Source organism: Ascaphus truei, chromosome 4 (genome assembly GCF_040206685.1).
Source record: "Ascaphus truei isolate aAscTru1 chromosome 4, aAscTru1.hap1, whole genome shotgun sequence".
Taxonomy (NCBI): Eukaryota; Metazoa; Chordata; class Amphibia; order Anura; family Ascaphidae; genus Ascaphus; species Ascaphus truei.
Window position 1 is genome coordinate 339224664 of NC_134486.1, and position 16226 is coordinate 339240889.

Below are 16226 nucleotides of genomic sequence, written 5' to 3' on the forward strand. Positions count from 1 at the left end.
GTAGTTTGTGTTAATTAGTGTTTCTCAATACTCTCCTTGAGAAACCACAGACAGACTGTGTTTTAGGGACTACTGGCTAATCACACATTCGCATATACTGTAAGATAAGTCCAAACGTGTGTGCTTGGTAATTCATTGATTACTCCCTAAATCAGGTCTGGCTGATGTGTCCCATGATGAGGGTTTGCGAAACTACCAAATTAGCTAATGCTAATATCATAAGACTTCTATATCACTGGAGGTGGAAAAAAAAAAGAAATTAGTGACATACGTACTAAAAAACCCATAACAGTGTAGAGACCACTCACACAAATAACTACAGACAACGACAGAATTGGAAGGAACAAGGCCACAACTTTATTTAAAGTTAATGACAAAACTAAAATGTTCATGCCTGCCAATGTATATAGCCCATGGTCAAGAAACAGCTTGTGATACCCATGCAGGCAAACAGAAATATTCTACATTTACATTCAATGAAGGTGCTCTAATCCATTTCTTACCAAGGGAACATAATGGACAAAAGAGGGATATGTGTGTGAGAGACACACAGAAAGATCCCCACTAGGGCGCACCGCAGACCTGGGTGGTATTAGATCCTGGTCTATAAATGCTCTAGACATACAACATATAAACTTTATTAATAATTAAAATAATTCTTAAAAAAACCCGGAAGCTACTGATATTGCTAAGGGTTTAATTATGTTACGTTTTATATGAAGCTACTCTTAGAACTCTGCTACTATTCTCAGTAAAAGTGATAGGATTTTTTCCTGCAACAAGTGTTGACCGGCATTTGAATAACGCTACCCTGCGGGAGGCCACCCACATGCTAATACAGCCGCGCGTCCTAACACCGCCATACCACTGTGTGTTACACCATATGTTATACAAATAAAGCCAGCATTGACGTTTATATAGCTGGTATTTGGCGTGCGGTCTCCAATAGATGATGAAGCTGCACGGCTGTAACTGACGGCTATTGCTACACGTTGGCATAAACCAGTGTCAGTATACCATTGCAATACATCAGCAAAACATACCTGCAGGAAGATACTCACTGTGTCTACGCAACAGTATCGATTTGTGTACTAATGCTGCTGTCTCGCGGGCATTACTAACACGTGATCACGGTCACACTTTATTGCACAGACGGATGCACGATCAAATATTAGATATGATGATATAAACTATTGACCACACTGCTTGATCCATCACCACAGCATAGACACGAACACATATTGTGTGTCTAAGCTGCAGTAGTTATACCACACGAGCACACAATATGAGATGTAGCTCTATCTGGCACTATTACAGGATAAAATCTCCAACTACGTGATTACATAGTGGCACCACTGTGAGTGATAACATACTTCTCATGCCACATCACGTACCTGCTAAATGCAATACACAATGTAATGTGTCTGGGAGCAGCATCTGTAGATATACTTCAGAGTATTAACATCTGGAATAGCAGCCAGGAGTTACAAACTATTATCACGTGGAATCTGATAGATATAGCGTGATTCTCTATGCGCATACTTACCCATGCATGTGTCGAAGTGGTATGGCTGTCTAAACACTAGCACTATATCTACACAGCACATGTCAAGAGTATTTCCAAGACTCCTATACCCACAGATTAGGTGCATCCCTATACCAACATTTATGGGACAAGCTTCCAATTAGTTATCACTATCTACTCACAAACATTGAGCAACTCACTCATGTATACCTACCAGTAACTGATTACCCTCTTTACATAATATGGCATATATAAAGGTATATTAATACCTCATCCAAAGGGATTTTTTAAGAGAAGTATCAGTGAAAAGTGGCATACTAGAAGGTATACCTTTTGGTTTACTGAGAGGCCTGACACCTTAGCAATATCAGTAGCTTCCAGGTTTTTTAAGAATTATTTTAATTATTAATAAAGTTAATATGTTGTATGTCTAGCGCATTTATAGACCAGGATCTAATACCACTCAGGTCTGCGGTGCGCCCTAGTGGGGATCTTTCTGTGTGTCTCTCACACACATTTCCCTTTTGTCCATGTGTTTATCCCTGGCAGCACGCGACCTAAACCTTTTACGGTTATAGAGTTCAGAGCGAGGTTTTGCAAACTCTCTCAAGGGAACATAATCACAGCTATTAAGGGCATAGCCAGGAAACCATCTGCCGAGGAAAGACTATTTAATTACCTTAAATTGACCTTGACTTGCCATAGATAATGCTTACTGTTTTTTATTCCATGCTAAACATATAATTGCCAAAATCTGATAAGTGCACGCCATCTTTCTGAAGAAGCTGGGCTCTACACTATCTACTTCAACATGGTGGATTGAAATTTCTCTAATTCCTGTAATAAACGTAGCCATGGCCTTGTTCAAATCCTTCTGCCTTTTTCAAAAGCTGTGGGATCGTAAGTCCTTTTTTGTTAAATGTTGTGTAACAACCTCTGACCTTTATTAAAAAGGAATAGGGTCCAGGATACAACCTACTTCATCTTTCACCAAATCCATGGTACACCTTTGGCTGAGGTGAGAGCCATATTGGCGAGGTTGCATGCCATCCAGAGCAATTAAAGGGTCCCAAGACTCCAAATGTAGCTTGCAACATTACCTAAACAACAAGTAACAAAAAACAAGTAATAAACTAACATTATTCACATAACCTTTATAACCATCAAATGCCCAATGACCAACCTGTTTTATACACTATTCACACAAACCAACTTGTACCACCTCACTAGCCGCATCAATGCAAAATGCAGTGTTAACTGAAATTCTGAGAATACTAAGCCTGCACCTTGAAAGCATTTCTTAAAAACACTTGCAAACTGATAATCAATGCAAGAGATAGCAAGGCGTCAGCACTAGCAGGTCAGAGAGCCAAGCATTCGTTCTGTATCCAAATAGGCCAAATAATCTGGCCACGTAAGAAACTAAAGAAAATCCATTAACCTCTGCCTAACTGCTCAGTTTTGGACCTGCAGCTGTAGCAAGACTTACTGTCTCAGGAGCTGCGAATTCGTGAATCGCGATCAAACTTCACTATAACATTCATCAATTGCTAGTGGGCCAAATGCACAAAGTTCCATTAAATCTGGGCAAATTATATCAGGTTATATACTATAGTAATGGATGTTATTTTCCCTGAGTTTAACTAAAATCCACTAAAATAATGATATGCAAAAACAAAGGTCATATTATATCTTATTAGCATAGGGTTAACATTAGGTTAATGTAGTACTACCTTATGTTAGCTTCAAATAATCAAACTTTAATCCATGTCTTAATGAAAATGATTTTAGAACTAAAACCAGGCCAAATGCCTATCCCTAAGTTTTTGTTTATTATTTTGGATTTATTTGAGGTTTTTTTTAAATCAATATGGAGTAATAGCTGTAATTGTCAACTTAACAGTACCCTATGATATATTCATACCTGTCAACTAAATCAGGGTCAACAATGAGGTTATGAACCCAGCTGATCTTTCTTGATATCCTATGTTTATCTATTATACTAAAATGACAAACTAGGAGTTGGCAATATAAAATCAGGACTAAACCATTATTACACCATTGAGCTTGTGCTGGCTGATACATACATAATGTTTATTTTAGACATGTTTGTATTCCAAAAGCAAGAGATGGTGAGATATGAAAGGTGGATATATATATATATTTCTATAGTATTGTAGACTTCATAATATTGTGACAATCTTGATGGATAATACACTTACAAACTGGAAGGTATCTTTATGTCTTTACCAACTGATGAATGCCAATCTTCTATATACTATACAGGCATACCCCGGTTTAAGGACACTCACTTTAAGTACACTCGCGAGTAAGGACATATCCCCCAATAGGCAAACGGCAGCTCACGCATGCGCCTGTTAGCACGTCCTGAACAGCAATACCGGCTCCCTACCTGTACCGAAGCTGTGCGCAAGCGGGGAGACTATAGAGCCTGTTACAAATGGGTTATTTACGTCAGTTATGCACGTATATGACGATTGCAGTACAGTACATGCATCGATAAGTGGAAAAAGGTAGTGCTTCACTTTAAGTACATTTTCGCTTTACATACATGCTCCGGTCCCATTGTGTACATTAATGCGGGGTATGTCTGTAGTACAGTATATCCAAGAACTCTGTCACAGTTGTTTTTAGAACATACATAGAAACATTGGGAGATACATTGGGAGATACATTTTAAAAATAAAGGTTGGCTACAGAATGGGGCTGTATTATCTATTATATAAACTTTGTCAACCTCTTTCTTAAGGAAAAGCACAACTTGCTTTACAGAGGTGATCCTTGTTATTGGGTGCATTTTTGCATGATGTTGTGGTAGTAAAACATTCTTGTGACAATTTTTTGTGTTCAAATATAGGAACAAAGAATATGCCCAAATATTCTGTATTATATAGTTTATGAAAGTGTCAAAGGGTACATAAAAGCAGGTCCCAATTGCTCCGTGTTAAAACATTTTCAGATGAAATAATTCCATTAAGTTTAATCAATACTATCAATTGAAAATCATAATAGTTTTATTTAGTGTCATATTAAATGAGCCTAACTGTCACTGTTTTACACGTACAACTCAATGTTTCTGTTCCACTTCCTAACTTCTTTAGCTTATTATCTGAATTTTGTTCACTTAAAAAAAAAACATAATGAAAATAATGTTGAAATTAATGTGATGAAGAATCATGCTTAGTTTTTGATTGCAAAATAAATAAACATTTTGATGAAGTTTGATGAATTTTTGCATTCTACATTTTAGTCACCTTTTAGACAACTGTGAGTATGAGTCGCTTAAATTACTCAGATTGCGAATTTTATTTTATTGTATTTTTTAATAGTGTGGAGGGACTGCAGAGATGGGCCTTGGTGCAATTTCTCCCCAATGCAAATGCTCCCATGGAATGTTCGGTGTTCAGGGAACTGTAGGTCTTAAGGTAAAAAATAAATAAAATACAAATCGTTATGTCAACTAATCAAGCAACAAATAAATCAACTGTGAATATAAGTTGTTAGTGTGAGTTTGAATACATAATGACTTTCATTTCAAATGTAGGGGCAGAAAGGACATGAAGGGGCACAAGGAGAGGCTGGAAGAATTGGAAATATGGTAATGTACAGTAACATAAATTACATGTCCTTGTTAATTTACCTGATCTCCACTACTGGAATAGGGAGGAATGTTTATTTTCCCTTATAAGATATAATTAGAAAATATTTTAAATACTTATTTTATTTGCTTTCCTCTGGATCAATTTAGCTTTAAAAATATAGGATAAGAATCATACCTACTTAGAATTTAATGAAGGTTTAACGTTTGATTTGTGTTAGGTTACACACGCACTGTACTTTTATGTATCTAAGGCAGGAGGTGCACACGCCCATCCCCTTGCCCCCCTCCTCTTGCCCCCCCTCCCTTTGCCTGTCCCTTTCGAGCAGATTGGATATCTTTCCCATTGAGGGACATGGACTGATATTATTGGCACACCTGATTGGTGCTACCAACCAAGCACACAATTATATTTGTATATGATATAATATATATATACTTAAAGTGGGTCGTTAACACATTGGTGACATGGACTTAGTGAGCAGATATCATTTCCTAATACCTCTTAACTACTGACTTACAGATATACTGTAACTGTAGTTGGTGGCAAACTGTAGTTGGTGGGATATATATATATACATCCCAAGAACTTTATCCATTTGCCACCAACTACAGTTACAATATATCTGTAGGTCAGTAGTTAAGAGATATTAGGAAATGATGTCTGCTCACTAAGTCCATGTCACCAATGTGTTAACGATCCACTTTAAGTTTTGTATTCCCACGGGCTGGTTTGGTTTGTAACCAACTTTGCCAATAATAGAGTATTGCCTAGAGCAGGACTGATTTGGATCATTATCGCACTGTTGACTGGGAGCTACAGGGGTGAGAAAACATTTGTGATCCCCAATGATAATTACGTAAATTCCATAATTTTTCCATGATAACCTTCTTGAATCAAATCAAATCAATATCTGACTATCACCCTCTCCATACACCTTTAAGACCCATTTTAAAACCCACCTCCTTAACGTAGCATATGAGTAGCTCGTGGCTGATACTATACAGCTCATACATCAACCATGGCCCTTTGCAGACGCACTTTCCAGAATACCTTCCTACTGTCTCTGTACGTTCTTCCTACTTACCAATTAGATTGTAAGCGCTTCAGGGCAGGGACTCCTTACCTAAATATTACATTTAATAAAAAAGCACGTCTGAAAGCACTTCTTCCCATCATGTGTTATTTGTATTATTTGTTATTTATATGATTGTCATGTGTGTTACTGCTGTGAAGCGCTATGTATATTAATGGCGCTATATAAATAAAGACATAAATACATACATCAAAACCAGTCTTTTCTTAAATATCCAATAGAGTTTATATTAACCAAGTCCATGTCTTTTATAACAAAATGAGTAGGAATTAAACAAACAATGAGTAATTAAGAGTCAGGTATGTGCAAAAGTAAGTGAAACCCTGGTGAAACAATATGATACTGCCTCACACCTTCATGATCAGTAACATTTTAACATACCCACTATTTTTGTTTCTAAATCAGGCCCAATGCAAGGACGCTATTGAATTTGTGGAGAACTGATCCATTCATATATGTTTTACATGGGAAGAATGACAGAGGTCATACATTATTACACTGGAAACCCCCTGGATGACCCAAATGGAATGAGTGGATAGTTTTGAGAAAAAGCGTATACAGTATTACAAAAGCAAACAGTGAAGCTTTGCTGGGAAATACTATTATAAAATGTGTTCAAATGTATCTTGAAAGGAGAAGAAGATACAAATGATTAATAATAATTTGCATATTAATAATACTAATATTAATTTAAACATTTTCAGACCAATTATAGTAGACATGTAACATGAAGCATTCTTACATTCATCAGTGGTGTAATACTCCCTACTCCTTTTTTCCCCTCTATATATAATTCTAAGGAGCCCATGCTAGTAGCCTTCATAAAACGTTTCGCTGGGCCTGTTACGCCACCAGTTCTGTCAGTGTAGTTATCACGGTATTCAGAAAGACTCTGAAGACCTGCGATAGCTAAATGCCCCAAACTGGTGAGGAGCAGCGATGTGATATTCACCTCTCTCAAAAAGGTCTGGCCCGTGGATCTGCAGCGATATGGGCGGGCCAGCATAGAGAGCTGCACATAGAGAGCTGCACAATAAACAGGCTATTGCAGCAGCAGTATATAACAGCAACTTGGTGTTTATTTCTTCTCAGCAGAATACAGAAACACATCACATTATACTCTTTCTCAGCAAGAGAGACTCACTCCCACTGCACCCTACATAACTCAGCAGAAGATCACCTCGCAGCTTGCTGCTCTCTTTGTCCCTGACTCAACCCCCAGGGCTTGAGGCACTAAAGGTCTATCCCTGACTCCCATATTCCCTGGTGAAATATGGGTTAGCTGATCCAACTCCCCTGAGGGAGGGGAAGGAAGGTGATCCAGCACCCTAGCTCCTCACTTACCACTCTGCACAGAACAGACTAGAATGTAGGCTGCATCGCCTTTTGCATTCAGGGAAGGGTCCTAGGTCTGAGGCCCTGATAGGGCAGTACCCCGGCCTAAGCCCCCCTTCCCCCTGTCACTCAAGGGAGTTGTTTACTGCAGCAAGTACGGGCAGATTTAAACCGAACACTGCCTGCACTGGTACCAGGACTTACGTGTTAGGCAGATGATTAGTAGACCAGGGATACCTGGCTCCATATGTTTAGGGTGGTAACCAGCTTAGGTAGCCACTCAGTTAGAAAGGGCTGGAGTACAGGTTTAGTTATTCTCCAAAGTGGAGTAGGCCTTTATTTTGTTTCTTTTTGTAGGTTTTGCCTTGTTAAAGGAACAGGTGCAATAAAGCCAAGATTTCATTTCACCCTAATCGGTCTTCATTATATGTACCTCTGCACACATCTCTTACAGTCATACTACTGTATCAATCTGTGGGTGTATTAGAAGGATTAAATATTTTAATGTTTCAAAGGGTCATTCTTAGGACTTTAGTCCACATTATATGATTGTAATAACATAGTGTAAATTAAATATAATACAAAGTAACCATTCCAACTTTATGCTTTAATGTGGAAACCTCTTAAAGTAGACCTGTTACTCAACCAGTTTGCGATATATACTTAAACATAGTACTGTGTTTAATCCAACCATAATTGCTGTTGTATATTAGTATCAAAATGTAAATTGTCTTTCAATGTTGTATAGGAATTCTGCCTAAACTGCCGTCCTTAAACTCGCTGCATCTATGGACTCATCTAATCACATTCAGGATGTCACCCTTACCCAATGTGTGTTTTGCTCCAGAACATAGCTTTGTCAGGGATAAGGAACTTCTTCTCAATGCTTCAAGTAATGTATACGTCGATATCCATGCCAATCTTAATTGGGGATTTTTTTAAGTCCTAATAACCCATATTATTCAGTATCCCCAACACACTTTATGTTTTATAGTAGTTTTAAAAGGCAAATGAACATTCTTCAACATTGATAAACAATACATGTAATTATAGGCTAAAGCGGGTAAATTCTGGGCATTATTGAAATCCCTACTCTCTGATTGGTTAAAATTCCAGGCATTATCCAATCAGTAATGGCCCAGAATTTTTGGCACCCTGCCAAGTTTTTCAGCCAATCAGCTTTCAGTTCTCGTTCACAAAGAGTGAGATCAGCTCTCAGACAGGGGAGGTGATTGGACAGGAGGTACCAGCAAGGCACTGACTCCTCCCCCACCCTGCCTGCAGAGAGCTCCACACAGGAGAGTGATGGAAAAGGTTTGTGTGTCTGTTGTGTGTTTTGTGGGTGTAAAGAGGGCAAGCAGAGTATTTTATTGGTGTGAGTGTCTTCTGTTGGTGTGTGTTTTGTGGGTGTAGATGGGGCAGCAGAGTCTGTTTTGTTGGTGTGGGTGTAGAGGGGGGGTGGCAGTGTGTGTCTTATGTGTGTGTCTTGTGGGTGGAGGAGGGATGCAGAGTGATCTGTGTGTGTGTGTGTATGTGTCTGCAGTGTGCGGGTTTGTAGGGGGGTGTAGTGGGTGTAGAGAGGGGGCTGCTGGTGTGTGTTTTGTGGATGTATAGGTGGCAGAGCCTGTTTTGTTGGTTTGTGTGTGTCTGTAGTGTGTTTTGTGGGTGTAGAGGGGGGCTGCAGTGTGTGTCTTCAGTGTGTGTTTTGTGGATGAAGGAGGGGTGCAGAGTGTTTTGTGTGTGTCTGCAGTGTGTGGGATTACAGGGGGGCTGCAGTGGGTGTAGAGGGGGGCTGCTGGTGTGTGTTTTGTGGATGTAGAAGGGGCAGCAGTCTGTTTTGTTGGTGTGTGTGGGTCTGTGGTGTGTTTTGTGGGTGTAGAGGGGGGCTGCAGTGTGTGGGTGTAGAGTGGAGGAGGGCTGCATAGTGTGTTTTGGTGTGTCTGTATTTTTGTGGGTTTACAGGGGGCTGCAGTGTGTGTTTGTGGGTGTAGAGAGGGGACTGCTGTGTGTGTGTGTTTTGTGTAGAGAGTGGAGGAGGGCTGCAGTGTGTTTGTTGGGTGTAGAGGAGGGGGGACTGTAGTATGTGTTTGTGTATATAGAGGGGTGTTGCAGAGTGTGCTTGTGTGTATATACTGTATAGTAGGGGGCTGTGTGTATGTGTATGTACAATTCCTTTTAATAAACTTGCTGTAAAAGCAAAAGAATGTAGACAATCATGCTGATAAAAATCAATATGACTACAAAAGTGTATCTTTTTTATGAAAAAGGTAAATAAAAAAAAGCCTACATTTATCCTATAATAGTAATAATCCCCTCAGAACAGGGCATTACTGGCCAATAATGCCCTGGCTGGGTTAATGTCCCTCGGCTTCTCCTCAGGCCTTCAACTCTTTCAGCTGGGGCATTATTGGCCAGTAATGCCCTGTTCTGAGGGGATTATTACTTAAATAAACTCTTCTAAAATTCAAGTAGCAGTGTATTTATTGAGGTCATAAAGGATGGTGAATCCACCTTCTGAATGGTTGGCCAGGAAATACATTGCTCTCTATGGCTGATAAGGAGATAAAACAATTACCAATTTATGTCACCATGGATACTGAAGGGCACATGTATTGGAGGTCTTGAAGAGATGTTCCTGACCCCTGACAAAGTTCTGCTCTGGAGAAAAATGCTTAATAGTAATGTCATGAGTGTGTTTAGTGGAGTCAGGAGAAAAGGTACGTTTAAGGACACCTATCTGTGCAGGAAATCAGTTAACTCCGATACCAATGCTAGATTGAAAGAAAGTTGAAATTTTCATATTAATATCTTAAAACCGCTACTAGTTGGGAGTAATTACTATTGTGTGTATATAACAAGAAGTTGGTCTGAGCTAAAAATGTGCATTTTGCGTGTGATTTGCACGAGATATTTGAGTAATAAAACTTGTAGAATTTGGCACGTTGCTGTGAAGATGCACATTGCTGCTCTATAATTTTGCTAATACATGACCTATGCCACCTTTACGGGGACAGAGGAAACCAACTGAGAACCATCAGTAAAAGTAACGCAAGCAGCAAATTTCCTAATACATAACGTACCTGCACTGACATGCAAATGTAACTCCCCCTGCTTTCTCACCCCGCTCTCTCACCCCGCTCTCTCACCCCTTCTTTCCCCCCGCTCGCTCACTCTGCTCTCTCACCCACTGCTCACTCACTCCCCCTGCTCTCTTTCCCCGCACTACCCCCCACACACTCCATAAATCCCTCATATCATTGCAGACCAAAGCAGAATTACAGAAAATGCAGCAAATAAGATTAATACATAGGCGCTGCCTTTTACAGGTATATTGCAGAGTGAGTTGCAACAAAAAAAGCAGTTTGTGTAATGTTTAGGCAATACTTGGATCCCTACAGTATTTTAAAGTGAAAGTATCAATCTGGTTAAGTAAGAAGTCTACTATAGAAAAAGTCTACTGAAAGCAGTCAGTGGGAATCGTTGCTTTATATTATACTTAATTTACTATGTACTACAGTCATAATTCATTGCTTTATATTATACTGTACTTAATTTACTATGTACTACAGTCATAATGCGGACTAAAATCCTTACAAAGGTCATTTTAAACCTTCTAAGAATTACCTCAAGAGATTGATACAGTAGTATGATCTTTGACTTATTATAAGACACATTACTGCATGCAGGGGCTGATTCTATAGTATATTTGCCGAAGTGGTCCCATCGGCCGTTTCAGTACATATAAAATAAGCCTCGTACAGTATGTGAAACCAGTGATGAATTTTAATACTTCTCTAATATTTGTAAAAAGAAGTGAGGTACAATATATAGTTATTTTGAATGTCGTATTGTTAACATGCTTTGTCTTGTAGCAACATTGGTTTTAGTGGTACATTGATAAAAGTTATGTTTTAATGACAGATCTCATTTACACTCCTTTTGTGTACAGTTTAGGGAGCACTTACACCCTTGTATCGTTTGTATTCTGCCAACTACTGTACTGTTTGCACCTCCCTAACTATGTTAGCACAAAGGAGGTAATTACGAGTTTGTTTAAACGGTGGAGCGATATTCCTGGAGGGGTTATGCTCTGCACATTGTGGTGGAAATCTTTTATTCCCCTCAAAAACCACTTATAATACTGAGGACCAATATTTACTAAGCAGCCTTCTTCCCTCTATCCTCAGACCATATAAGACGCCTTACAGCCTATTGAATTGAATGCAATGCGGAGTGTGTGCAGCGCACAGCAGAAGAATGAAGGAGAGCAGGTCTGGCAAAAATAAACTCTTTATTGGAAAGCCATAAAATAGAGGGTTGCAACCCTTCTACTGTACGCGTTTCGTGCAGGTTATGCACGTTATCAAGAAGACTTGATAAAGTGCATAACCTGCACGAAACGCGTAGAAGGGTTGCAACCCTCTATTTTATGGCTTTCCAATAAAGAGTTTATTTTTGCCAGACCTGCTCTCCTTCATTCTTCTGCTGTGCGCTGCACACACTCCGCATTGCATTCTCCTGACCTGGATACAGCTGCACGCCTTGGGGGGAGCTGCTGGGGGATTTGTGAGTACGTATACCTGGGACCAACCCAATGAGGAGGGGGAAGTGTCTCCGCACACGTACCCCCACCTTCAGGGTGTTCTAGAGCCCCCCTTATAGGTTTAGTACTTTGATTATCATTTATTATTTATTACCCAGTGTTTTGCTCTCCTCCTTTCAATATACAGTATGGATATAGGTCCAAGTATTTTGAGCACCATTCTCCAATCACATGTATTGAATTGAATGGGCTGTAAGGTGTCTTTCAGTGATGGAAAGAGTCTTATGGTAAAAGACTGCGCAGTAGCTATAGCCCATAATCTCACTCATTGTGATCCCAAACTGTTAAGAATACTATAATACTGTGTGGTGGGTTGAAATTCAGTGGAGAGATTATGAAACAAAAAGAGTATGAGGGGAATATGTAAGGCACGAAAGGAGTAAATATCACACAGAGGAAAGGACATCAAGAATTCCTTGTGGTTTTACATCATTTTATTAGTGCGAAGGAGAGGGTCATTATTTTCAAGTTGTGCTTTGCTCGTATTTTAAAGTATCTAATGTTGATATTTTGTTCTGAGTAGGGAATACAAGGTAACCCAGGCTCGTATGGCAGAATTGGAGACACAGGCCCCAAAGTAAGTGGTTTCTCGTTAATAAAATACTTGTTTTCATATAAATATGTTAATATAACGATCTAAATGTCATTGTTTTATTATTTAGGGACATGTAGGTATTAAGGGGGAAAAAGGATCAAGAGGACTCCATGGTGAGCAGGTATGTACAGTGTATAGTAAAACTCTTAACAACACTGTTAGTTTTACTTGCAAACTTTTTGATCCATAATCGCCTCTTACTGCTTTTTAGAGATGGGCGGACTGGTCCAGATACCCTCCCAGGATTTTCATTCAAAACCCAATCTGCACATTAAAATCCAATGTCTACAAGGCTCGATTTCTCGGATTTTAAATAATCCAACATTGGATCTAACATAAATTCAGTCCACGGATCATGTTTATATTCAATCCGCCACTGTACTATATATATATATATATATATATATATATATTTATAAAACAAACGACTGATTAATCACCAAACAAATTGCCTAACCAACCCACATTTAAACCCTGCAGTGCCTACAACACAATGGCGTCAGCTTGAGGCTATTTGTACTCCTGCTCGGCTCCTCCTCCCCCTATTATAATTCTGTTTTTCAGATTATTAATCCGATGGGTGGATTTTCAGTGGTAGAAAAAAACGACGGATTTGACTTTTTTCGGACTGATTCACAGAGTTTTATGGCTGAAAGGAACAGGCCAATCCGTGTTCGATTCAAACTCGAAGAAATGATTTGCTCATCTCTACTGCTTTTCTCTTATTTTCTTGAGAAGCACTTTTGTATGTAGCTATGTCAAAATAATTATCTTGTGATTAATATATGTTAAGGCAATATTGACGAATCTTATACCATATTAGTTAAAAAAATAAACAACAAAAATGCCTAATTTGCTGACTGGGCTACAGGACCCCTGGTATGCTTTGGCTCTTCAGCCGGAGTCCAGTTAGGTGTAATCGTACTGTAAGTCCTTAAATGACTCACTGATAAAGCACCAGCTATGGCGGGAAACACCCAGAGATTCCCTTTTTTTCTTCCACTGGTTCAATGCTGCAATTAATTTTATTTACATTTTTTGATCCTGCCTCCAGTTCTCATCTTTTTGCTGTGCTCCTCTATTTGTGCTCGCTTTTAAGTGCTTAAAGGACCAAGCCCACAAAACCGAAAACTTCCACCACCAAAACTAATATTTCTGTGTGAAAACTTATTTTTGAGTAGTTCAGTAACCTTCTAAAACTGCATTTGCATTTGTTAATGTATATTATAGGCTAAAGCAGTAAAATTCAGGGCATTATTGAAAACCCTGCTCTCTGATTGGTTAAAATTCCGGGCATTATCCAAATCAGTAATGCCCGGAATTTTAGCAGCTAGCAAAGTGCAGTTTTCCAGCCAATCAGCTTTCAGAACAGCTGAGACAGGACAGGGGATGGGTTAGAATTAAGTAACAGCTCTGAGACAGGGCAGGGGATTAGTCAGGAAGTATCAGCCATGGGTTAACTCCTCCCCCTCCCGAGTTCACTGAGATTTTCTGAGCAGATTCAGTTGAATTGGGGGGGAGAGGGGGCGAGCGTCTGCAAATAAGTAAGTGGCTGTCTGCAGTTTCTTTGTGGCTGCAGTTTGTGAGTGAGTGTGTGTCAATAGCAGTGTGTGTGTGCTGTGCTGTTGTGTTGTATATCTATGTAGAGGTGCTGTGTGTGTGTATAGAGCTCCAGTGTGTGTGTGTCAGTGTCAGCAGCAGTGTTTATGGGTGTAGCATGTGTGTGTAGCAGCAGTTTGTGTGTGTGGGTGTGTAGAGGTGCTGTGTTGTGTGTAGAGGTGCTGTGTTGTGTTGTGTGTAGAGGTGCTGTGAATAGAGGTGCAGTGTTGTGTGTGTGTGTGTGTGTGTGTGTGCGTGGTGTGTGTAGAGGTGTTGTGCTGTGTTGTGTGCAGAGGTGGGGGTGGGAGGGAGAGTGCAAAGTTTAGTAAGTAGCTGCATTTTTTTTATTGTGGCTGCAATGTGTGTGTAGAGCTTATGTGTGTGTGTATAGAGCTCCAGAGTGTGTGTGTGTGTGTGTGTGTGTGTGTGTGTGTGTGTGTGTGTCAGCAGCAGTGTTTATGGGTGTAGCATATGTGTGTAGCAGCAGAGTTTGTGTGTGTAGAGCTGCTGTGTTGTGTTTGTGTGTGTGTGTGTGTGTAGAGCTGCTGTGTTGTGTGTGTGTAGAGCTGCTGTGTTGTGTGTAGAGCTGCTGTGTTGTGTGTGTAGAGGTGCAGTGTCTTCGCCTCGGGCCTTCAACTCTTCCAGCCAGTAATGCCCTGTTCTTCGGGGATTATTACTTAAATAATCCGTGAAAATCTTGAACCCCCAGCCGATAAGTAATATTTTCCCGAAAAAGGTGCAAGTTAAATAGAATTATTGTCTCATTGCTAGAGATGGGCGAATGTGTAAAAATTCGAGCCACAAATTCTTTGTGGTGCTTTGACCAAAATGTAGTTTGCCGATGGATATTCGTAAGTGGTTTAGACAGTAAAAATGTGAGCGGATGCTTATGAAATGGCCTGCGTTTTTTCTTTGCCCTCCCTCCTTTCATATGTTATAAAATCCACCAGTGACTGTTTATACATTCAATTATTTTGCAAATGTTTATACTTTTTTGTTGTTGCGAATGTTAAACATTTGATTTGTGTGCACATGCGCTAAGCCCCGTCCACTTTTTCACTCTTCACATTGTGAGGGAAGGGAGCAGGATTTAAGCTAGTGGTGGGATTGGTTAGTATGTGGGTGGGTAGGCAGAGTAGGCAGGTAGGGACAGGAGAGGGACAATTTTTTTTTCTTTCAAATTTTATTTTTGTTAGTGGTCGCAAGAGGGCTTCTGCTGTGACCTCTCCTGTGAGACTGAGGAAAGATTTTTCAAGAGACTCTGCTAGCAGTAGATATGGCTAATGGGTCAAAAGTCGAGTACTGTAGCAAATTCTCTGTGCGGTTTTTGAAGAAAATTTAGATTCGCAAGCGTTTTGAACAGTAAAAAGTTAGGGCGAATGCTCCTGAAACCGCCATAATTTTCTCTTCGCCTGTTAATGTGTAGACATATATGATTTCAAATATTTATACATTCAATTAGTCTTGAAGTCCCAGACCCTGAAATATAGGACCGCTCTCACTCCATAATTCACAATTAACAATTAAATATGTGGTGACGGCCAGTGGTATTGCATGCACTTGAATGAAGAGACTTTCCCTTTTTAAATTGAAGCCTCCAATATCCGCGGCTGCAAAATAATAAGTTTTCAGAGAATCTGAATGACGGTAAAAAATTTGCCCATCTCTAATTAGCAGTCGCGTACCATCTTTGACCAACGATGGTTATTTCTTCTCGTGATATCTACTAGCCACTGCCATTCTAATTTCTTCACTATTGGAATGATGTCACAGACTTTTGTTTGGTTTCGAACCCATTCTTTTGCATTGTCTGAAACTTCTGAATTATCTTCGCTTTTAGGGCCCAAGATTCA

General features: G+C 39.6%; 1 protein-coding gene across 2 annotated transcripts in view; it reads left to right on the plus strand.

Moving 5' to 3' along the window:
• LOC142493689 (uncharacterized) overlaps positions 1–16226 on the plus strand; it is a 139668-nt gene that overhangs the window by 81514 nt on the left and 41928 nt on the right. For both annotated transcript variants that reach the window (XM_075598153.1, XM_075598155.1), the window contains 4 exons: positions 4876–4971; positions 5091–5144; positions 12703–12756; positions 12842–12895. In XM_075598153.1, the coding sequence (XP_075454268.1) occupies positions 4876–4971; positions 5091–5144; positions 12703–12756; positions 12842–12895 (258 nt within the window). The remainder of the gene's footprint in view (positions 1–4875; positions 4972–5090; positions 5145–12702; positions 12757–12841; positions 12896–16226) is intronic.